General features: G+C 39.3%; 1 protein-coding gene across 1 annotated transcript in view; it reads right to left on the reverse strand.

Annotated features, from left to right (window-relative positions):
* The window catches only part of LOC141130738 (vomeronasal type-2 receptor 116-like), a 75404-nt gene that overhangs the window by 23297 nt on the left and 32792 nt on the right, over window positions 1-19315 (reverse strand). The window contains exon 2 of the mRNA XM_073618158.1: window positions 9263-9484. Coding sequence (XP_073474259.1) covers window positions 9263-9484 — 222 coding nt within the window. The remainder of the gene's footprint in view (window positions 1-9262; window positions 9485-19315) is intronic.

Genomic DNA, 19315 nt, shown 5'->3' on the forward strand with positions numbered 1-19315 from the left:
TTCACAATTTGGTATTTTCTATTTGGCATTCTATATACATATGTTGCAGCTGAATAAATCAATATGGATATTTTTGATTTTAGGTCCCAGCATAACATTAACATTGATGGTGTTTTTGATGGGAATTTTGAACAGTCCGATGAAATAAGCGGCTTGTTTCTTAGGCTCAAGAATTTATTAGTCTCTGAACTACATACTAATTGGGATGTAGCTTATCTTGAACAATATGTTACACAGAAAATGGTACCCCATAGCTTAAGATGGGAAGTGAACCCCCAAAAGGGTGAAAATGATCTAAAAGGTTGGTTTGTGTATTTTATTGACACTGGGGTCAGCTTTTTGCAATTTCTACTGGCCAAAAAACATAATAAACTAAAATCTCTTAATGAAGAAATTACCCTGGTTAAAAATAAACTAGGTCCTTTTAAGGATCAAGACGTTTACAAACAAAAGTCTGATCAACTAAGACTTTTTCTTGAAAAAGAAGACTCTGATCAGAAAATCAAAAAAAATAAAAAATATAGCCGAGATTTGGCCAACTACTTTAGTAAGGCAGTTTTCAAATGGCAGATTGTAGCTGACAATCCCATGGAAGTTAATGTTGACCATTGACCTTCCATGCCTACACAACCCCTCCCTCCCTTGCTCCCTAATAGGTTAGCAGGAGATTTACCTCAAACTGAGAGGAACAAATAATGGACTGGTGGACCAAAAAGCTCTCAATAATTGGAGGGAACCTACCCCTCTCAAAGCTAAAGTTCATAAAAATAAAAATAAATTTAAAAATGTACATGAAAATTTTCGTCAACAACCCCGGCACAATAGCTCATCTGGTGCTGTTACCAACAGGGGAACCTATCAACAGCAAAGAACACCGCATAGAAACAATTATAGAAGCTATAATGAGTATAGAGGAGATCCCTCTGTCTATTCTAATCAAAATGGAGCTAACTTCAACAGGCAGACTCCTAGGGACTATATGAATCAATATGGAGCTAACTTCAACAGGCAGACTCCTAGGGACTATATGAATCAATATGGAGCTAACTCTAACAGGCAGACCCCTAGAGATTATCATATCCCCCTTCAAAACAGATATGCTCCTCTTTCCTATTACAGGGATGACAACTATGAAGTAGGACCTGTTATCTCCAGACATCCCAACCAATCTGTGGATTACTCATTAAGATACAGACAAGATCCACAAGATCCCCCCGTGGATTTTGGGAGAATGGAACCCTCTCGTTTTTTTCCCATGAACGACAACAGAAACAAAAGGGGTCACGAGGAAAGAGAGGAGTCAGAGGCTTTTCAACTTAAGCTCTGCTCAACTATCAGAAGGTGAGCAAAAAATTCTTAATTATGGACTGAAATTTGCCCCTCCTCGCAGACTCAATAAGTTTGAGATATTTATTGATGTCCACAAATTTATTCGTAAGATTAACATAAAAGACATTTTTTACTTAACACCCTAGGTAATCGGACTAATCGGATTGCTGCCAGTGCCCCTCTAGGTAGCAATTTGATGCCCGCGGTTAACTCTCAGACTAATATCCATGAAGTTGCTGCTCCCTCCCAAGTACAGGTTAGTAACACGACCCTTATTCAGCATACTAAATTGTCAAACCCTCCGTTATTTAATCCCCCTGGTTTTGTTGCTCCGTCAATACAAATCTTTAAGGAGATGGTTATTAAGGATCTAATAGCTCTTAAAATACCTAAATTCAGAGACAATAACAACTTCCTATCAAGCATGAAACAGATCTGCGCACGCAATGATATCGTTATCCGCCCAGCAGACAAAGGCGGTGGTGTTGTCATTTTAAATAAAGAGGATTATAAGAGGGAGATGGACAGGCTCCTTTCTGATAATACAACTTATCAGCAATTGACCTCAAATCCTACTGCTAAGTACAAGAGAGAACTTTTATCCATAGTCAACAATGGCTTTCAAACTGGTATTGTTAACAGAAAGGAAAAAGCATACCTGGTGCCCTCTGCTCCAAGGGTACCAGTTATGTATTACCTGCCCAAAATTCACAAGAATCTATAAAACCCCCCAGGCCACCCTATCATCAGTGGCATAGATTCTGTGATGGCTAGAATAGGTAAATATGTAGATGAATTCCTCCAACCATTAGTAGTAACAACTCCGTCATATTTAAAAGATACTACCCAAGTTATTAAACTGTTGGGTGATTTTGAATGGAGGGAGGGTTACATCTTGGCAACCGCTGACGTTGCGTCATATCCCATCAGCATGGTTTGGAAGCAGTGAAATTCTATCTAGATCAGGATCACACTTTAACAACCATGCAGAAAGATTTTATTATCACCCTTCTAGTGTTTGCTACAAGCCACAACTATTTTTGGTTTGGAGGAAAGTTTTTCCTACAAACCTGTGATGTTGCCATGGGTGCCAAGTTCGCTCCGAGCTTGGCGAATCTATTCATTGCCTATTGGGAAAGGGAGGTCATTGATGCCAACCCCCCGAGTGAATTATGTTTTTGGAGAAGGTACATCGATGATGTACTTCTCCTTTGGGAGGGTGATCGACTTTCACTTGAAGCCTTTTTTGTTGGACTCAACTCCAACGATAGAGGTATTTCTTTACAATATCAAATGAGTGAAACACAGATCCATTTTCTTGATCTCAATATTTCTGTGAAAGATGGCATTTTAACAACTACCACTCACTTTAAAGATAAAGACCGCAATGCCTTCATACCCTTATCAAGTTGCCATCATCCAACTTGGCTAAATGCGGTCCCCAAGGGCCAATTTCAAAGAATTAGGTGGAACTGTACTTCCCTTTCAAACTACTTCCAGCAAGCTCTGGTTTTAAAAGCGAGATTTTTGGATAAGGGTTACATGGAGAAAGCCATTGATGAGACGATTAAAACTGTGGGTGAAATGGATAGAAATAATATGCTAAATGGCCCAGAGAGAGTTATTCATTTGCTGGATAGTAAATTTAATTTTTCTATGATCACAAGATATTCCAATCAACATTTTTCAGTTAAAATTTTTTTAACAAATATTGGAATATCTTAAAGAATGACAATATTCTAGGTTCGGTTATCCCTGACCGACCAGTGGTTATTTATAGAGGTGCTCCCTCTTTGCGGCATAACATTGCTCCTAATATCATTGACCCTCCAAAAACAACATCTTTCTTTCAAACTATGACAGGGTTCTTTCCTTGTAGGAGGTGTAATATCTGCCGAAACAACTCTTTCAGTGGCTGAAAATGTGAAAATTTCCAATCCACTCAAACGAATAGATCCTATAATATAGAATCTTTCATTACATGCTCCACTGAATGTGTAATGTATCTCATCCAATGTCCTTGCTCCAAACAATATATCGGACGTACCAAAAGAGCATTGCATGTCCGCCTGGATGAACATGTGGGTAATATCAAACATGGTTTCACCAAACACAATTTATCCAGACATTATGCCAAACATCATGATAAAAAACTTAAGGTAACACTTTTTTTCACTATTGACAAAATCAAACCTGATTGGAGAGGTGTCAATAAAGTTAGATCAATTTCCAGGCTCGAGACGAAATGAAGAGTTATGTGCCCCACGGCCTAAATGTTGAATGGGATATTAATTGTTTCATTAATAATGCATAATTTATTTTATTCCTGTCCTTTTTAAATAATCATTTTATTTATTTTATTTATTTAACTTACTTTTATTTGTTATGGATAATTAATTTATGTGCCATCTTAGACTGTTAAACCACAATAGGTATATATTGTAGATGTGCATTTACAGTTGATTAATTCTACATCTTCCTCAGCTTCCAACTCCTGCTTCTTGCTACGATTTTTTCTGTCAACATTAGCTTAATAATATCCTATTTCAACACTAGATGACCATAGTTGTTTTTATGTTTTTTGCAATTTAAGTGCAACATTTAAACTTACCACTAGATGGCCACAATAACTTCCGCTTCCTCGGCTTGCTCATGTTATGGCCAGTTCGCCACTAGTTAATATGGCGCTGACCTATACATTCCATCATTCTACATGCGGCGGCCCTTAGTTAAAATGGCGCCACGCTAGTATTTAAAAGATTTACGTGATGAGCAGTTCACAGCAGCCAATCCCCCGAAGACGTCCTGTTGTGACAAAATGCGTAGGGCGGGCGTGTGTTTCTGACATCATCACGTTTTTCCTCCACGGAGATCGATGGTTTAGTGAGCAGCAGGCAGAGGAAGCCCGAGGAAACGCCGCCACATTTTATATTGACACACCGCACGTTATTCAGCATTATCTCGTAAGTGCAATTTTATCTAGTTTATCAAATAAATCTTTTATATACTGCACTACGGGTGCATTTCTTGCTTGTGTTTCCGAGAATTAAAGATCCAGAAGATGGAGATATCCACTGTTGGGTTTTGGGAGACCTAAATCCCTGTGCTTGGTGTAACCGCCGTTGTGGTCATTATATCTGGTAAGGAGATTATACACTCACATTGGAAAATTACCACTTCTTGGAGATTGGGATCTTCTTTGCAACCTCTATGCCACAATTGACACCTGTATGGATGCCTTGATGTCAGGGCCGGACTGGGTATAAAAACCAGCCCTGGAAATAATTTCATAGCAGCCCCAGTGGCGTAGCGTTGGTTGTCCGCACCCAAGGCAAGTAATTTGCGCCACTAACCCGCGGACATTTAGCACTCCGAGTCCCTTCCACTCATACAGTATATTTAGCATAAGGTACCCTTATGGTACCTCTTAGGATGTACCACTCTTTCTATTTGTTCTCTTCTTCCCTAAATATCACTCTCTATCCATCTGTCATGTTCTTTCTCACCCGCTTTCTTTGTTCCTCCCCCTCTTTTCATTCCTTCTCCTCCTCTTTGTTTTTTTTCCCTCTCTCACCTCTATATCTATACACACACATACACTGTATGTATTTACACCTATATGTATATTGCACCGAATGAATAATTGTCTTTTGGGGGAGGGTGGATTCCAATGTGAAATGTGCCTTGGCCATAGCGCCCACCATAAAGCATTCTCCCTCTGTACTGGTCCAGGACTGGGGGCTGTAATATACTTCTGCTGTGGCAGGTGGGGAAGTGTATACAGTGTGTGTGTGTATCATGTGTGTGTCCTCTCCTGCAGGGATTGCAGACACATTACAGGAGATTGTCATAGACTGCAGACATAGTACAGGAGATGGTCAGAGATTGCAGACATACTACAGGAGATGGTCAGAGACTGCAGACATAGTACTGGAGATGGTCAGAGACTGCAGACATAGTACAGGAGATGGTCAGAGACTGCATACATAGTACAGGAGATGGTCAGAGACTGCATACATAGTACAGGAGATGGTCAGAGACTGCAGACATACTACAGGAGATGGTCAGAGACTGCAGACATAGTACAGGAGATGGTCAGAGACTGCGGACATAGTACAGGAGATGGTCAGAGACTGCATACATAGTACAGGAGATGGTCAGAGACTGCAGACATACTACAGGAGATGGTCAGAGACTGCAGACATAGTACAGGAGATGGTCAGAGACTGCGGACATAGTACAGGAGATGGTCAGAGACTGCAGACATGGTACAGGAGATGGTCAGAGACTACAGACATGGTACAGGAGATGGTCAGAGACTGCAGACATGGTACAGGAGATGGTCAGAGACTGTAGACATAGTACAGGAGATGGTCAGAGACTGCACATATAGTACAGGAGATGGTCAGAGACTGCACATATAGTACAGGAGATGGTCAGAGACTGCACATATAGCACAGGAGATGGTCAGAGACTGCACATATAGTACAGGAGATGGTCAGAGACTGCACATATAGTACAGGAGATGGTCAGAGACTGCACATATAGTACAGGAGATGGTCAGAGACTGCACATATAGTACAGGAGATGGTCAGAGACTGCAGACATAGTACAGGAGATGGTCATAGACTATAGATATAGCACAGGAGATGATCAGAGACTGCAGACATAGTACAGGAGATGGTCAGAGACTGCACATATAGTACAGGAGATGGTCAGAGACTGCAGACATAGTACAGGAGACGGTCAGAGACTGCAGACATAGTACAGGAGACGGTCAGAGACTGCAGACATAGTACAGGAGATGATCAGAGACTGCAGACATAGTACAGGAGACGGTCAGAGACTGCAGACATAATACAAAAGATGGTCAGAGACTGCAGACATAGTACAGGAGATGATCAGAGACTGCAGACATAGTACAGGAGACGGTCAGAGACTGCAGACATAGTACAGGAGATGATCAGAGACTGCAGACATAGTACAGGAGACGGTTAGGGATTGCAGACATGATTGATTCAGGAGATGGTCAGAGACTGCATTTAAAGCTGAATTCAGTGTACAAGTATATAGTATTGCAGGGTTGCTCCACTCTATTTAAACCATCTCTGCAAGATCAAGTCAGTCATTTTCCTTTGAAAGTACAACCAAGTGACAGAAGAAAACATCACACCCAGTTTCCAAAATACAAATTTTCTTGCAAACACTGAACTGCTCAAGATTAGATGAGGACAGTAACCATTTAATAGGTCTGTGAAGCTTTTAGCCTGATCCAGCAGTAAATCCTCAAAAACAAAAAAACCATCAAACAATCTGTGCAGCATGCACAGAGCTCAGGCTAAATAGCTGATTATAAGCTGAAATGGTTAACAGCCATGTGTCCCCGGTCTCATAGAATGCTGCTGCAGTGTCTTCCAGAGATCTTATCAGTGTGATCAGACAATGTGCAGGTCAGGTTAGGCAGATAAAAAAAAGTAACCAGGGAGACAAGATTGAGGGGAGGCTGATCGGTAACCTGCACACTACCTGATCACATAGATATCTGGAATACACTGCAGCTGGCCAGCAACATGTTACTGTGCTCCAGATGATCCTGTTTTTTCCTTTTAGCCAGAGTTGTGTGTCCTGGAGAACTTGCATTATTGTAGTCATACCTCCTTGTATCTCCCTCCTGGCGTCCCCATTCAGCCTCACTCCAGCACTTACAGTCAATGTGAGCGGGAAGGGCTACACTGCCTGCTGATTGGCTATGGATGGACGGGAGGAGAAAAGCAAGTCCTCCCTTGTACTCCCCTAAGCAGCGTTATTGGCTGGCGGCTGTGGGTTTCCTACTAAACCTACTACGAGAAATGATCAGTCCACTGCCCAGAAAACACACAGTGCCCATGCTCCCTCCCACCTGAATTATCCTCCTGCACACCACAGACCTGCCTGCCGCACGATAGCCACGTGCTCCTCTGTCCCTCCGCTGCTAGAATTCATTTCCTCAGCCAGCCCCGCCTCCTCTTCACAGCTCCTAGCTGACAGCGGCCACAAGGCAACTAGCCTACCGGGAAATCTCCCGCTATCCCGGTAGGCCAGTCCGGCCCTGCTTGATGTAATGGGACTTTAAAGAAGCCTTATACATATATTTACATCACTCTCTGGGTGTAGTGCAATCACCGCTTCATGTGATGTTCTATGGACACTTATTTCATTTATTTTGATCACGTTTGTGGATTTATAATTATTTGTTACAGCATTTGTCATTTATTTAAATAATTTGTTACTCACTTATTACGAATTGTTTGTTTATCTAAGACCACCTATTTATGTAATATCACTTATCCACATAGAGGATTCTGCTTTAGTTTTCTTTTTTCACATATTCAATTTTTCACCACTTCTGAATATTAGACACAAATTTACATTTTGTTTTTTTTTTTGACACAGTACCTTTAGCGCCACATCCACCTATATGCCTTTAATATTTTGGAGTTTGTATTAGAACTTTTTTTATGCTGGCTGCTCTTTTTGGATATAATTCACTTTTTCTCTCTACCAAAAAATATTTTTTTTTCTTTTTTGAGCGCAACGTTCACCATTTGGTATTTTCTAGCAGAAGTGTCCCTGTTTGGTCACATAAGATCGAGAAAGGAAATCCACCATCAAAGAAACCAGATGTTGTGTCGCAAACATCCCAACAGTGTAAGAACAAAAGAAGATCCCACTTGGGAAAGGGACTTTAGAGGTGACAACAATACCAATGATATAAAAAGATGTATAATTGTATTACAAAAGAAATATTAAACATCACCATGACAGTAAAATCTTTTCTCTGTGCAAAGACAAACAGCATACATAACAGAAATGAGTATTGAATACATGTACAGATACTTAGTGCACTCCAGAGTACCCAACAGGTTTCTGGCTATGAATGCCTTTCTTCAGGGGTAATAACAAGGCGAGCTGTATTCTCTCTGGAGAAGAGACGCTTGAGAGGGGATATGATTTCAATATACAAATACCGTACTGGTGACCCCACAATAGGGATAAAACTTTTTCCGCAGACGAGAGTTTAACAAGACTCGTGGCCACTCAATAAAATTAGAAGAAAAGAGGTTTAACCTTAAACTACGTAGAGGGTTCTTTACTGTAAGAGCGGCAAGTATGTGGAATTCCCTTCCACAGGCGGTGGTCTCAGCGGGGAGCATTGATAGCTTCAAGAAACTATTAGATAAGCACCTGAATGACCGCAACATACAGGGATACATAATGTAATACTGACACATAATCACACACATAGGTTGGACTTGATGGACTTGTGTCTTTTTTTCAACCTCACCTACTAAGTAACTATGTATTTGTAAAATTATTCATTTAGTATATAGCATGATCTTACACTTAAAGATAAAAAAACATAATGGGTCAGTTACAAATAGGAGAACCGGGCATAGGAAGATGAAAAATTGGCCACCCAAGAGGTCAAAGTTGCCTCTACGGAGGTCCACCTCATGGAGGGCCACAGATATGAGGCATTACAGACAATGCATCTGGAGCAGGCTGTTTGGAATATAGTTCATGTAGCTATGTCCAAGGCTAGGATGGGCCACTGATAGACCTCTAGAAATTCCCTACTTGAAGGACATTCCCTTAATGTATTCAGGGTTGCAGTACATATAGTTACTCGTCATGGCTCTGGGACACATTAGATCAGGCACCATTTATCAAGGGGACAACTCTAGGAGCTCTGCAGGTTTTGAAAATAAATACCTTATAAGAAACTTTCCACATGCAAAAATTTGCCGCTGTCAATAACCTTCACCGACTCCAAGAATGACTCATGAACAGCCATATTTGCTACTTAAAATAGGACAAACCATTTTCTATAAATTCTAATTAAGATCCTACTCAGCAAATGGTATAAAAAGAAAACAATCAAGTAATTTCTTACTTTGCCTTTTTTCCAGAAGTCAGGATCACTCATATTGGGAAAAGTTTTAATCATAAAGTCTGGTCTTTGAATAGTGGAGATGTGGAAATTACCACAATAAGAATCATTATTAAAAACCCATATTTGTAACATTAGATCGGATGGAACTTCTCTTCTCTCATTAAAGTAGACCTCACCTTCAATTGGGTCAGTGTAATGAACATTTCTCAAATACATGTGCAGCTTTTCATGGAAGACAGAAATACACACATTACCATATACAGTTATAAGAGTTCTGAAATGAAAGTCTGCTCTAAAAAATACAAAAAGGGACAGAGTTACACTCAAGTTACTGGGCGGTCTTTCTATAAATGATGGAATGAATGAATCAGGAGGATCTCTTATTCTTCACTTTTTGATTCTCCTGCAATGTTTTCATATATCTCTCTGCTATGAAAAGAATCCCCCAACCCAATCCAGAGAATCATCAATCATTCATTTAATTTCAGATTGGACAAATCTGTATGTACTGTATATATTCAAGAGAATAAAAATAAAAAATAAATTCCTGTCTTTTCCACTCAGGCTATTACTCTAAGAGAGATAAGCAGAGGGCACAGAAAGATTCATATGGAGTGACTGGCATTGATTATTATTAAGAATTTTCACAAACCCTCATGCTACAATGATAGTCAACCTGTGACCCCCCCGTTGACGATTTGCAGCCTGTAAGTTTCAGTGGCATTGGTCCTCCCTAGGGGGGCCCTTCTCCTTCCTGCTTACCTCCCCCTATTTTTTTTTCTCTCTCTCTCTTTCCCTTGAATTCCCTACCTCTTCCCTGCTCTTTAACCCCTCCTCTCTCTAGTCCAGGGGTCTCAAACTGGTGGCCCTCCAGCTGTTGAGGAACTACAAGTCCCATCATGCCTCTGCCTGAGGAAGTCATGCTTGTAATTCCAGGGTGAATATGAATGTAGCGCTAATGGAAGCTGTGTGCAGCAGCTAGATAATCTGAAAATTGTTAAGAAATGGTAATAATGAAAAAACATGTAGATAAACATGTGAAAAATCTGAGCATGTGAATCTAAAAAATAACAAAACGATGGTGAAAATGAAAAGGTAAATCTCAAACAAAAAACAACGATAATATCAATAAATGGTCCGTCTAATGATGGACAACCAAGTGTAAGCAATAAAGGAAATGTCTTGACAACTAGTGTCCCAAAAGCTGAAGGTTTGTGGAGAAACCAGGTAGTCCGTCAGATGGTAGACATCTTCAATTGGCAATCAGAAACATCAAATATGTTGTTGTCAGCAGATATAAAAAAAAAAGGAATGTAGGGGGCAGGAGGCGGAGCCTAGCGGAGCAGACATGCATTGTTAGAGCTCCACACCGCTGAGGAGAGAAGAGAAGGGCAAAGAGGAGCCTGCAGGCTCAAAAGGTATCCATTTGAACCTTTTTGCCCCAGGGAACAAACTGTGAAAGTTTGGGCAGGATATATGGTACTGGGAGGAAGCCGTGGCAGAAATAAAAATCACCTCACAAAGAGCTCACAGGCACTCACTGCAGCTGAAGCAGCTCCAGTCACCTCACAAGATACAGCATCAGGGCGCTCTCACAGACAGAAAATGTCACAGCAAGACTCTCCATTTGTGTCAGATACAGAACAAATCCTCTCACAAACTTCTCCACAAGCCTCCTCAGTATCCCCAGTAATATTATTACAATTTGAAAAGATGCTTCATAAGGCTTTAAAACAAACCTCAGACCAAATAACAAAAAGTCTAACCAAAGAAATAAGAGAGCTGGGAAACCGCACCGCAGCCTTAGAAATAAAAATGGATGAAATTGAAATTACAACCCAAGAAAATATAACAGAATTGGAACAATTAAAAAAAGAGAATTTAATACTTCAAACTAAGCTCGAAGATTACGAAAATAGAGCCAGACGTTCAAACTTGCGCATAAGGGGAATACCTGAAACTGTGACAGACCTGCAATCTACTATTACTGCTCTATTACAAGAACTAAAGCCAGATATCCCTATTGAACGTTTAGAACTGGACAGAGTACACAGAGCCCTCACAGCCAAAAAGAAAGATGGACCCCCACGTGATATAATCACAAAATTTAATTATTACAGAACAAAAGAACAAATACTAATTGCTGCAAGAGAAAAAAAGGAACTTAATTTTCAAGGACACAATTATCAAATTTTTGCTGACCTATCCCAACTTACTATTACTAAAAGACGATCCATGAAACCCCAACTAATGGAACTGCAACGCCACAACATTATGTATCAATGGGGCTTCCCCTTTTCAGTCAGATTTAACTACCAAGGTACAATTTACAGAAGCAGATCAGCAGATGAACTACAACAAACCCTTTTAAAATTAAATCTGACAGAAACCACAAGCAGCAACACTCCCACACGCAGAAGAATGGCATCATCTTCACCTTCAGGCAGCACCCAGAAAATTTCCGAACAAAATGGGAATCATCATTCTCACAAAAGAGGCCGTTATGTCACATCATCCATGGACCAAGAAGATTCAATGGACTGACATCCTAATTCCTGATATCTCTTCATTTATTATACTAAGAGATGGTTCTCTATAAAAAACCTATATTTATAACTGAATGTAACTGCATCCTGATAGTCACACACTGTGTGGGATCATGTTACATTCCAGTTATATTTCTTATTACTTCTGATTCATATAGCCTTAGAATATATACGTGAAATAAGGAAATTCTTGTTCAGTTATATATTATCAGGTAATAACAATATATTTATTACTTTTTAGGACAAATATGTTCAATAATCCAGAAGTAATGGAAGCTTTTTCTTTCTTTTCTTAAAACAAATATATTATTACCTAACTAGTTCCTAGAACTATGTTTTTGTTTATTCTAATCTGAAGCAATACAACCTCAATTTTATGAGTTAACATATCTAAACAGTTACATATGAATAAAATATGTAATTGTTTACTCTAAAAGGGTTAAAATCCCAAAATAATTCAAACTATCTTCATTAATACCAAAGTTATTAACAATACCTTTCTAACTGAATTATTTAGCCTAGGGCAAGACTAACCATATACAACCACCCTGGAATAAATAATTTCAACAAAAACTATATTCTGCACTCCAATTAATGAAACATCATTTTGATGTCTTTTGACATAGCACTTCTCTCCTGTAAGCGGAAGATCCGTGTACCCCCATTAGCCCTCCTCATTCTCCCAACCATATTATGTGGGAGTGTGACGAAGGCACTTATTCCCCTGAGAGAGATATTTATTCTCTTTCACGGGTAAATTGTGATTACTTGCAAAAAATAATTTATACAATGTATCATCTAATCTCATATGTTTTATGTTTACTCTTTACTCCAGAATTCACTGGTTTCTTTTCTATCTATTCATCTCTTCAGTCCACACAGGTTGATCTGCGCAGTCAGCTCTGCATAACAAAAAGTAAGTCAAAACTATTTGATCTATTGCCATGGCACCACTGAATATACTTTCCCTGAATGTTCAGGGAATAAATGTCCCTCAAAAAAGGACCAAAGCCTTCCGTACTTTCCATAACAAGAAGGCTCACATAGTATGCCTCCAAGAAACACACTTCACCAAAGATTCTACTCCAAAATATATTTCTCCTTTTTATCAACAAATTTACACGGCTTCTGCCTGTACCAAGCAAAGGGGAACTCTAATTGCATTTCACCGATCCACACCATTCACCTTATCATCAGAAATTAAAGACCCAGAAGGTAGATACCTGATACTCATGGGTTATATAATGGATACAGCAATCACGGTGATTTCCTACTACGCTCCTAACAAACAACCTACACCATTCCTCTCACATATATTACAAGTGATTAATACACACAAAATAGGAACAGTGATAATGTGCGGGGATTCGAACCAGGTCCTCCTCCCATTTCTAGATAAATCACCTTTTACACCATCCAAAATAACCTCTAGATTACCTTTTTCTCAACTTCTTTCCAAATACAATCTGGTAGATTCGTGGAGAGAAAGTAACCCAATGAAAAAGAAATTCACTTATTTCTCGCACCCTCATCAAACCTTCACCAGAATAGATCATATTTTTCTAACAATAGGAATGATACCAGAAATTATTGCATCAGATATAATTCAGATTCCGTGGTCTGACCATAATGCAGTATACACTACTATAGCCTCAGCCATACCAAAAGCGCATGACCCAACGTGGTACTTACCGGACATAATGCTCAAACACCCACTACATCAGATGGCCATTGAACAAGCTTTAAAGGAATACATATCAATTAATAATACAACAGACATCTCCCCAATAACACTGTGGGAAGCTCATAAGCCTGTCTTACGTGGTACAATACAAAGACAAATGGCACTATTTAAACGGGAACGCAAAAATCTAGCAAAAAAACTAGAACTCAATTTTAATGCAGCCTACATATCATTTCAAGATAATCCATCTCAGAGTACAAAATCTCATCTGGAAAAATCTAGATTGGAATACGATCTATTTCTCACTGAGTCAGTTGATAAATCCCTCAAACGCTCCAAACACAATTTCTACATGAATACAAACAAACCAGGTACATATTTGGCTCGGGCATTAAATTCAACTAACAAATCTTTCAAACCAATACGTTTGAAATTATCAAAAAATGTTTACACTTGTAATCCAGTTAAAATAGTCCATAAATTTCACTCACATCTCGCAACTTTATACAAGACAAACAATGAATTTAATCCTACAGAGGCTGAATCCTTCTTCTCAAAAATAACCTTACCTGAGTTATCTCAGAATCAAAAAAGCAGTCTGGATGAGCCTATAACTATAGATGAAGTTGCTAACGCCATAAAAGACCTAAAACTTAACAAAAGACCAGGCCCAAACGGCTACTCTGCTTTATACTATAAAACATTCTCAGAAATACTCTCTCCCATTCTCACTGAAACTTTTAACAAACTTCTAGATGGACATTCTTTTCGGCAAGAAACACTAATGGCAATTGTTTGTGTGATCCCAAAACCCCTTTCTGATGATACTTCCTGTGTGAATTATCGGCCTATCTCTCTGTTAAACCTCGATATTAAATTATTAGCAAAAATAATAGCAAAACGCCTCAATAGCATTATAGGAAAATTAATACATAGAGATCAAGTAGGCTTCATGCCAAATAGACAGGCGATAATATACGCAGGGCAGTGTTATTGGCACATATTGCTAAAAAACGGAAAATCCCTTTATGTTTTCTATCTCTCGATATTAAGAGGGCATTTGACACAGTATCCTGGCAATATATGCAATATTCATTACAAAAATGGGGTTTTGGACCCCACTTTTTAACATGGATCAAAGCATTATATAATAAACCTAAAGCCTATATAAAATATGCTGGATACAAATCTGAAGCCTTTAATATCGAAAGAGGTACCCGACAGGGTTGCCCATTATCTCCCTTATTATTTGCCCTTATACTCGAACCCATGGCCCAATACATCAGAACAAACCAAACTATAACTGGCATTGAAGTAGGAGGTATTACACACAAACTATGTATATTTGCAGACGATATATTACTTTTTCTATCATCACCACAGGTCTCTGGTCCTAACTTAATACCAGCTCTTGATGGATTTGCAGCCCTATCCGGCCTTATGATTAATCCTAAGAAATGCCTAGTGCTTAATATTTCACTCACAAACATGGAATTGATCCCGGCTAGGGCTGCACTCCCATTCACATGGGCAGAAAAATCAATCCCATATCTTGGAATTCATTTAACAGCATCTCATTCTGACTTATTCTCAACCAATTATTCTCCTGTATTAAGACAGATCACAAATCTAATAAAACAATGGTCGCAACTTCCTTTATCCTGGATAGGGAAGATTAATGCAATCAAAATGACTATTCTACCCAAATTGCTTTATCTATTCAGAGTCCTCCCTATTCCAATTCCTTCCTATTTTTTGAGAATAGTACAAAAAAGAGCAACTTCGTTTATATGGGGCTCTTCTAAACCACGTATACCTATACACACACTACATCTTCCCAAAAATAAAGGAGGCCTGGGATACCCTAATTTTACTAACTACTACAGAGCAGCACATTTGGCCAGTCTGTCCAAATACCATGCAAAACAGGAAATCCCATTATGGGTATTTATAGAGGCTTCAGAAAATGACCCTCTATTAATATCAAACTTGTTATGGCTTGATCCTAAAGACCGCTTTAAAATTCATAATCCCATAACTAAACACTTCTTATCTCTCTGGGATAAACTAAAAACCAAATATCAGTTACAATCTCCACACAATCCTCTCCTTTCTTTTATCAGAAATCCGGCCTTTTATCCGGCATGGATCTACCCAAATTCTTTTAAAGCTTGGACAACATCAGGCATTCAGACACTAAATGACTTCATAGCATCTAAATCATTCCTTTCATTCCCATCGCTTAGAGAAAAATATGATCTACCAAACTCTGAGATATTTAGATATCTCCAAATCAAAAATTTCTATACACCATTCCTAAAGGGGGATACACCATTATCCCAATTATCTATTTTTGAATCAATCTGTACAAAAGATCCATTTGCTAAAGGTACAATTTCATCACTTTATAATCAATTATATGGAGTAGCAAATCTTAATAGACCCTCTTATGTTGAGAGGTGGGAGGAGCACCTGGGACGAACTTTAGAAGACACGGACTGGTCTAACATATGGCTCACATCTAAGTCATCTTCACCCAACATCTTAGCACTGGAGACAAATTATAAAGTCCTAACTCGCTGGTACCTTGTACCCGCTAGAGTGGCAAAATATTCACCTAATACCTCAGCTCTTTGTTTTTGAGGATGCCCAGAAATAGGCACATATTTACACATATGGTGGACGTGCCCAGTAATCCAAACCTTCTGGAAGGAAGTCTTAGTGATTGCATCTAAAATATTTAAAAAAATAATACAACCAGATCCATATTTAACTTTACTTAATCTAAAACCGGAATGGTTAACACTCTCTCAATTCAAACTTATGATCCAACTAATAACGGCTGCAAAACAAACAGTGGCCAAGGCATGGAAATCTCCTACATTGTTACTAGCAGAAACAATTCACAGAATGAATAATACAATGTCCCATGCTAAGATGGTAGCCATCGATCAAAATCAAATTCCAAAATTTGAAAAACTTTGGCATCCTTGGATAAAACAACAGTTCCTGTCAAACTTCAATGACTCTGTCCTGTTGCCATGGTAACAGATTAAATGACTTACAGAGACATCCATTCTAAGGCTTCAAAGAGAACTAAAAAGAATAATAAACTGACGAGCGGGACAACCTTGTGGACCATACCTCTACCTTTCAACCCTTTTTCTTCTTTCTCTTTCCTTTTCTCCACCTTACGATTAAAGCTCATTATCAGAATGTATTTGACCTATATACACTCTACTTGTAAACAATATGTATAGTAGGTATAAATCATTTAAATACCTACAAAAGTAACTAAGGAAATGATATATATCTTTAATTTAGGTTTACGTGAACCCGATGTTTAATATTTGAAATTTCATGATATTTACCTATATAAACCCTACTGTAAAACAATGAGCTTACTTTATAGATCCTTGTAAACTTACTTTATGTATCTTTATAACATTGTATTCTCAATAAACTTCTTTTGACAAGGCAAAAAAAGGAATGTAATATGTACTCTTACTGGAGCGTGTGAATCTGGATGTCAGCGACACCAGATCAAACAAGCATGGATGGAAGCAGCACGAGGTATCCTAGGATAATCGACAGTAAAACTGGAGCCGATTCGGGTGTCCACAGAAGGCGGCATCTGTCCGATGAACTGGTCATACATGGAACAATCCTTGGGCCAGTAATGGGCGGATCAATAGGGAAAATAGGTTGATAGTGGAAAAATATGTGAAAAGAAAAAGGGGCTCCAGATAGTGCAGATCAAAAATGACTGTGGTTTTATTTGCATAAAAGCAGCATACAGCAACTATAAAATGTGATCACAATAATAAAAATAGAGCAATGTGGAGAGCAAAGAAGCAAGGCAATTTGTTTTATTACTTAATTGCACAAGCACCTGAGGCCTATCGGGCACTCCACAGGCATTACTAGAATGCATTGCTCCTGGCCTATATATAGTCCCACCCATCTCAGATATTTTTTGACAGAGACAGAAGTTTATTGTTGGGTTGTTTGGAGGGAGAATGTCTGCTATTCGAGACATTAAATCTGTGGTGTGTGGCAGGGAGGATGCTTGTGAGTTTGACTTGTGATTGAAGGTGTGCGTGTTGGAGGTGGGGATTCTGAGCTTGTTGGTGTTTTGGAGCGTGTGCATGTGTATGTTAATGAGCATGTTGGTCAGTTGAAGAGTGGCAGTGACAGCAAGCAGTGGCATGTTGTGGAGATCAGGGGTGGAGGGCAGTTGGAGTCAGAGAGTGGTGGTGAAGGAAGGCTTGAAGGGGAAAGGAGGCATGCAGGGAAATTGGAGAGTGGGGGGTGAAGGGAAGTGTGGATGAGAGAGGAGGCATGCAGTGGAACAAGTAGATGAAAACCTTGTGAGCTGCCACACTCCTACCCTAAAATAAAAAAAAACTAAGGCCTCTTTCACACGGGGCAGATCAGTCATGATCCGCCCCGTGAACATCCGCTGGCTCAGCGGGGATCGCTCCGCCGATCCCCGCTGAGCAGGAAGATGACAGGTGCATCGCTGCACGCTGTGCAGCGACGGACCTGTCAGAGCGCCGCTCTCCCCTATGGGGGGATCAGATGATGACGGTCCGTAGTGTCCGTCGTCATCCGATCCGATCCGAAAACGGATGGAAAAGTAGGTTTTTCCTCCGTTACACTTTTCGGATCGGAGCAGGTCGGATGTCAGCGGACATGTCACCGCTGACATCCGACGCTCCATAGGGATGACTGTATGTCCGTTTTTCATCCGAAAACGGAAGGATGAAAAACGGACATACGGATCGTCCGTCTGAAAGAGCCCTAAAGAGATATAAAATTAAAAAATGTAAAAAATGTATAAATAAATAAAAATAAAATAAAAATAAACAGCTGCCAGCACTACCCACGCTTCACAAATGTGACAATACAAACTTATATACCAAATGTGCAGCACTAAAAATTAATAAAATAAACAAAATATAAATTAGATAACTATTAAACTAATAACTAAATGCATATATCATATATATTGTAAAGATAATAAAGTCAATCTTACAATATAATTAAAATGCTTGTGCTCCGTGTGATGCACACAAATCCTCAATAATATGAAAAGTTCATTATAAAAACATAAACATAGAACGTGATGGTAATATCTTCATGCAATGTCCAAAAATATATATAGGGAAAGTGAACGTGCTCCATGTATTGCACAAAAATCCTTAATATTTCAACAGCCAAACATAAACCGTGATAGTGATAACTTCATGCGATGTGCACACAACCCCACCAGATGTACCCTCACCTTAAGGGCTTTTTTTAAAAAGCCTGTGATAAATAATATTATCAGCTTGCGAAGATCCTCCTATGGTTCCTCTTTCATGTGGTGGCTAGTTATGGCTTAAATGCTGGATACAAAGGTCACTCCTTCCTCCTGATCACAAGTCACTGTCTCCTCATATATAACACATGTGAAAGACAATAGAGACTTGCAATGGTTTGATAATGTTTTAAAACAGGTTTATTGCAACTTAACTTCCACATAGATGTACACTACATTTAGCACAATAAAAACATGCCTTGATATGCTTATGGACAGAAAAGGGGGGAGATAATGTCACCTGGAGACTGAATCTGTAGCCACGGTTCCCACCATTCTCCCAGTCCTAATCCTGAAGTACAAAAGACTCCTCACTTCCTTCCTCGTCAGCCGATCAAGCTCCTCCTACGTTTTTGTCACGATCTTGTGACTTCCTCTGGGAATGCAGTGCAGTGGAGTTGGAGAGGGGTGGTAAGGGGAAGCTTGGAGGAATGAGGAGGCGTGCAGTGGAGTTGGGCATT

This window comes from Aquarana catesbeiana, linkage group LG01, assembly GCF_042186555.1.
Source record: "Aquarana catesbeiana isolate 2022-GZ linkage group LG01, ASM4218655v1, whole genome shotgun sequence".
NCBI classification, from domain to species: domain Eukaryota; kingdom Metazoa; phylum Chordata; class Amphibia; order Anura; family Ranidae; genus Aquarana; species Aquarana catesbeiana.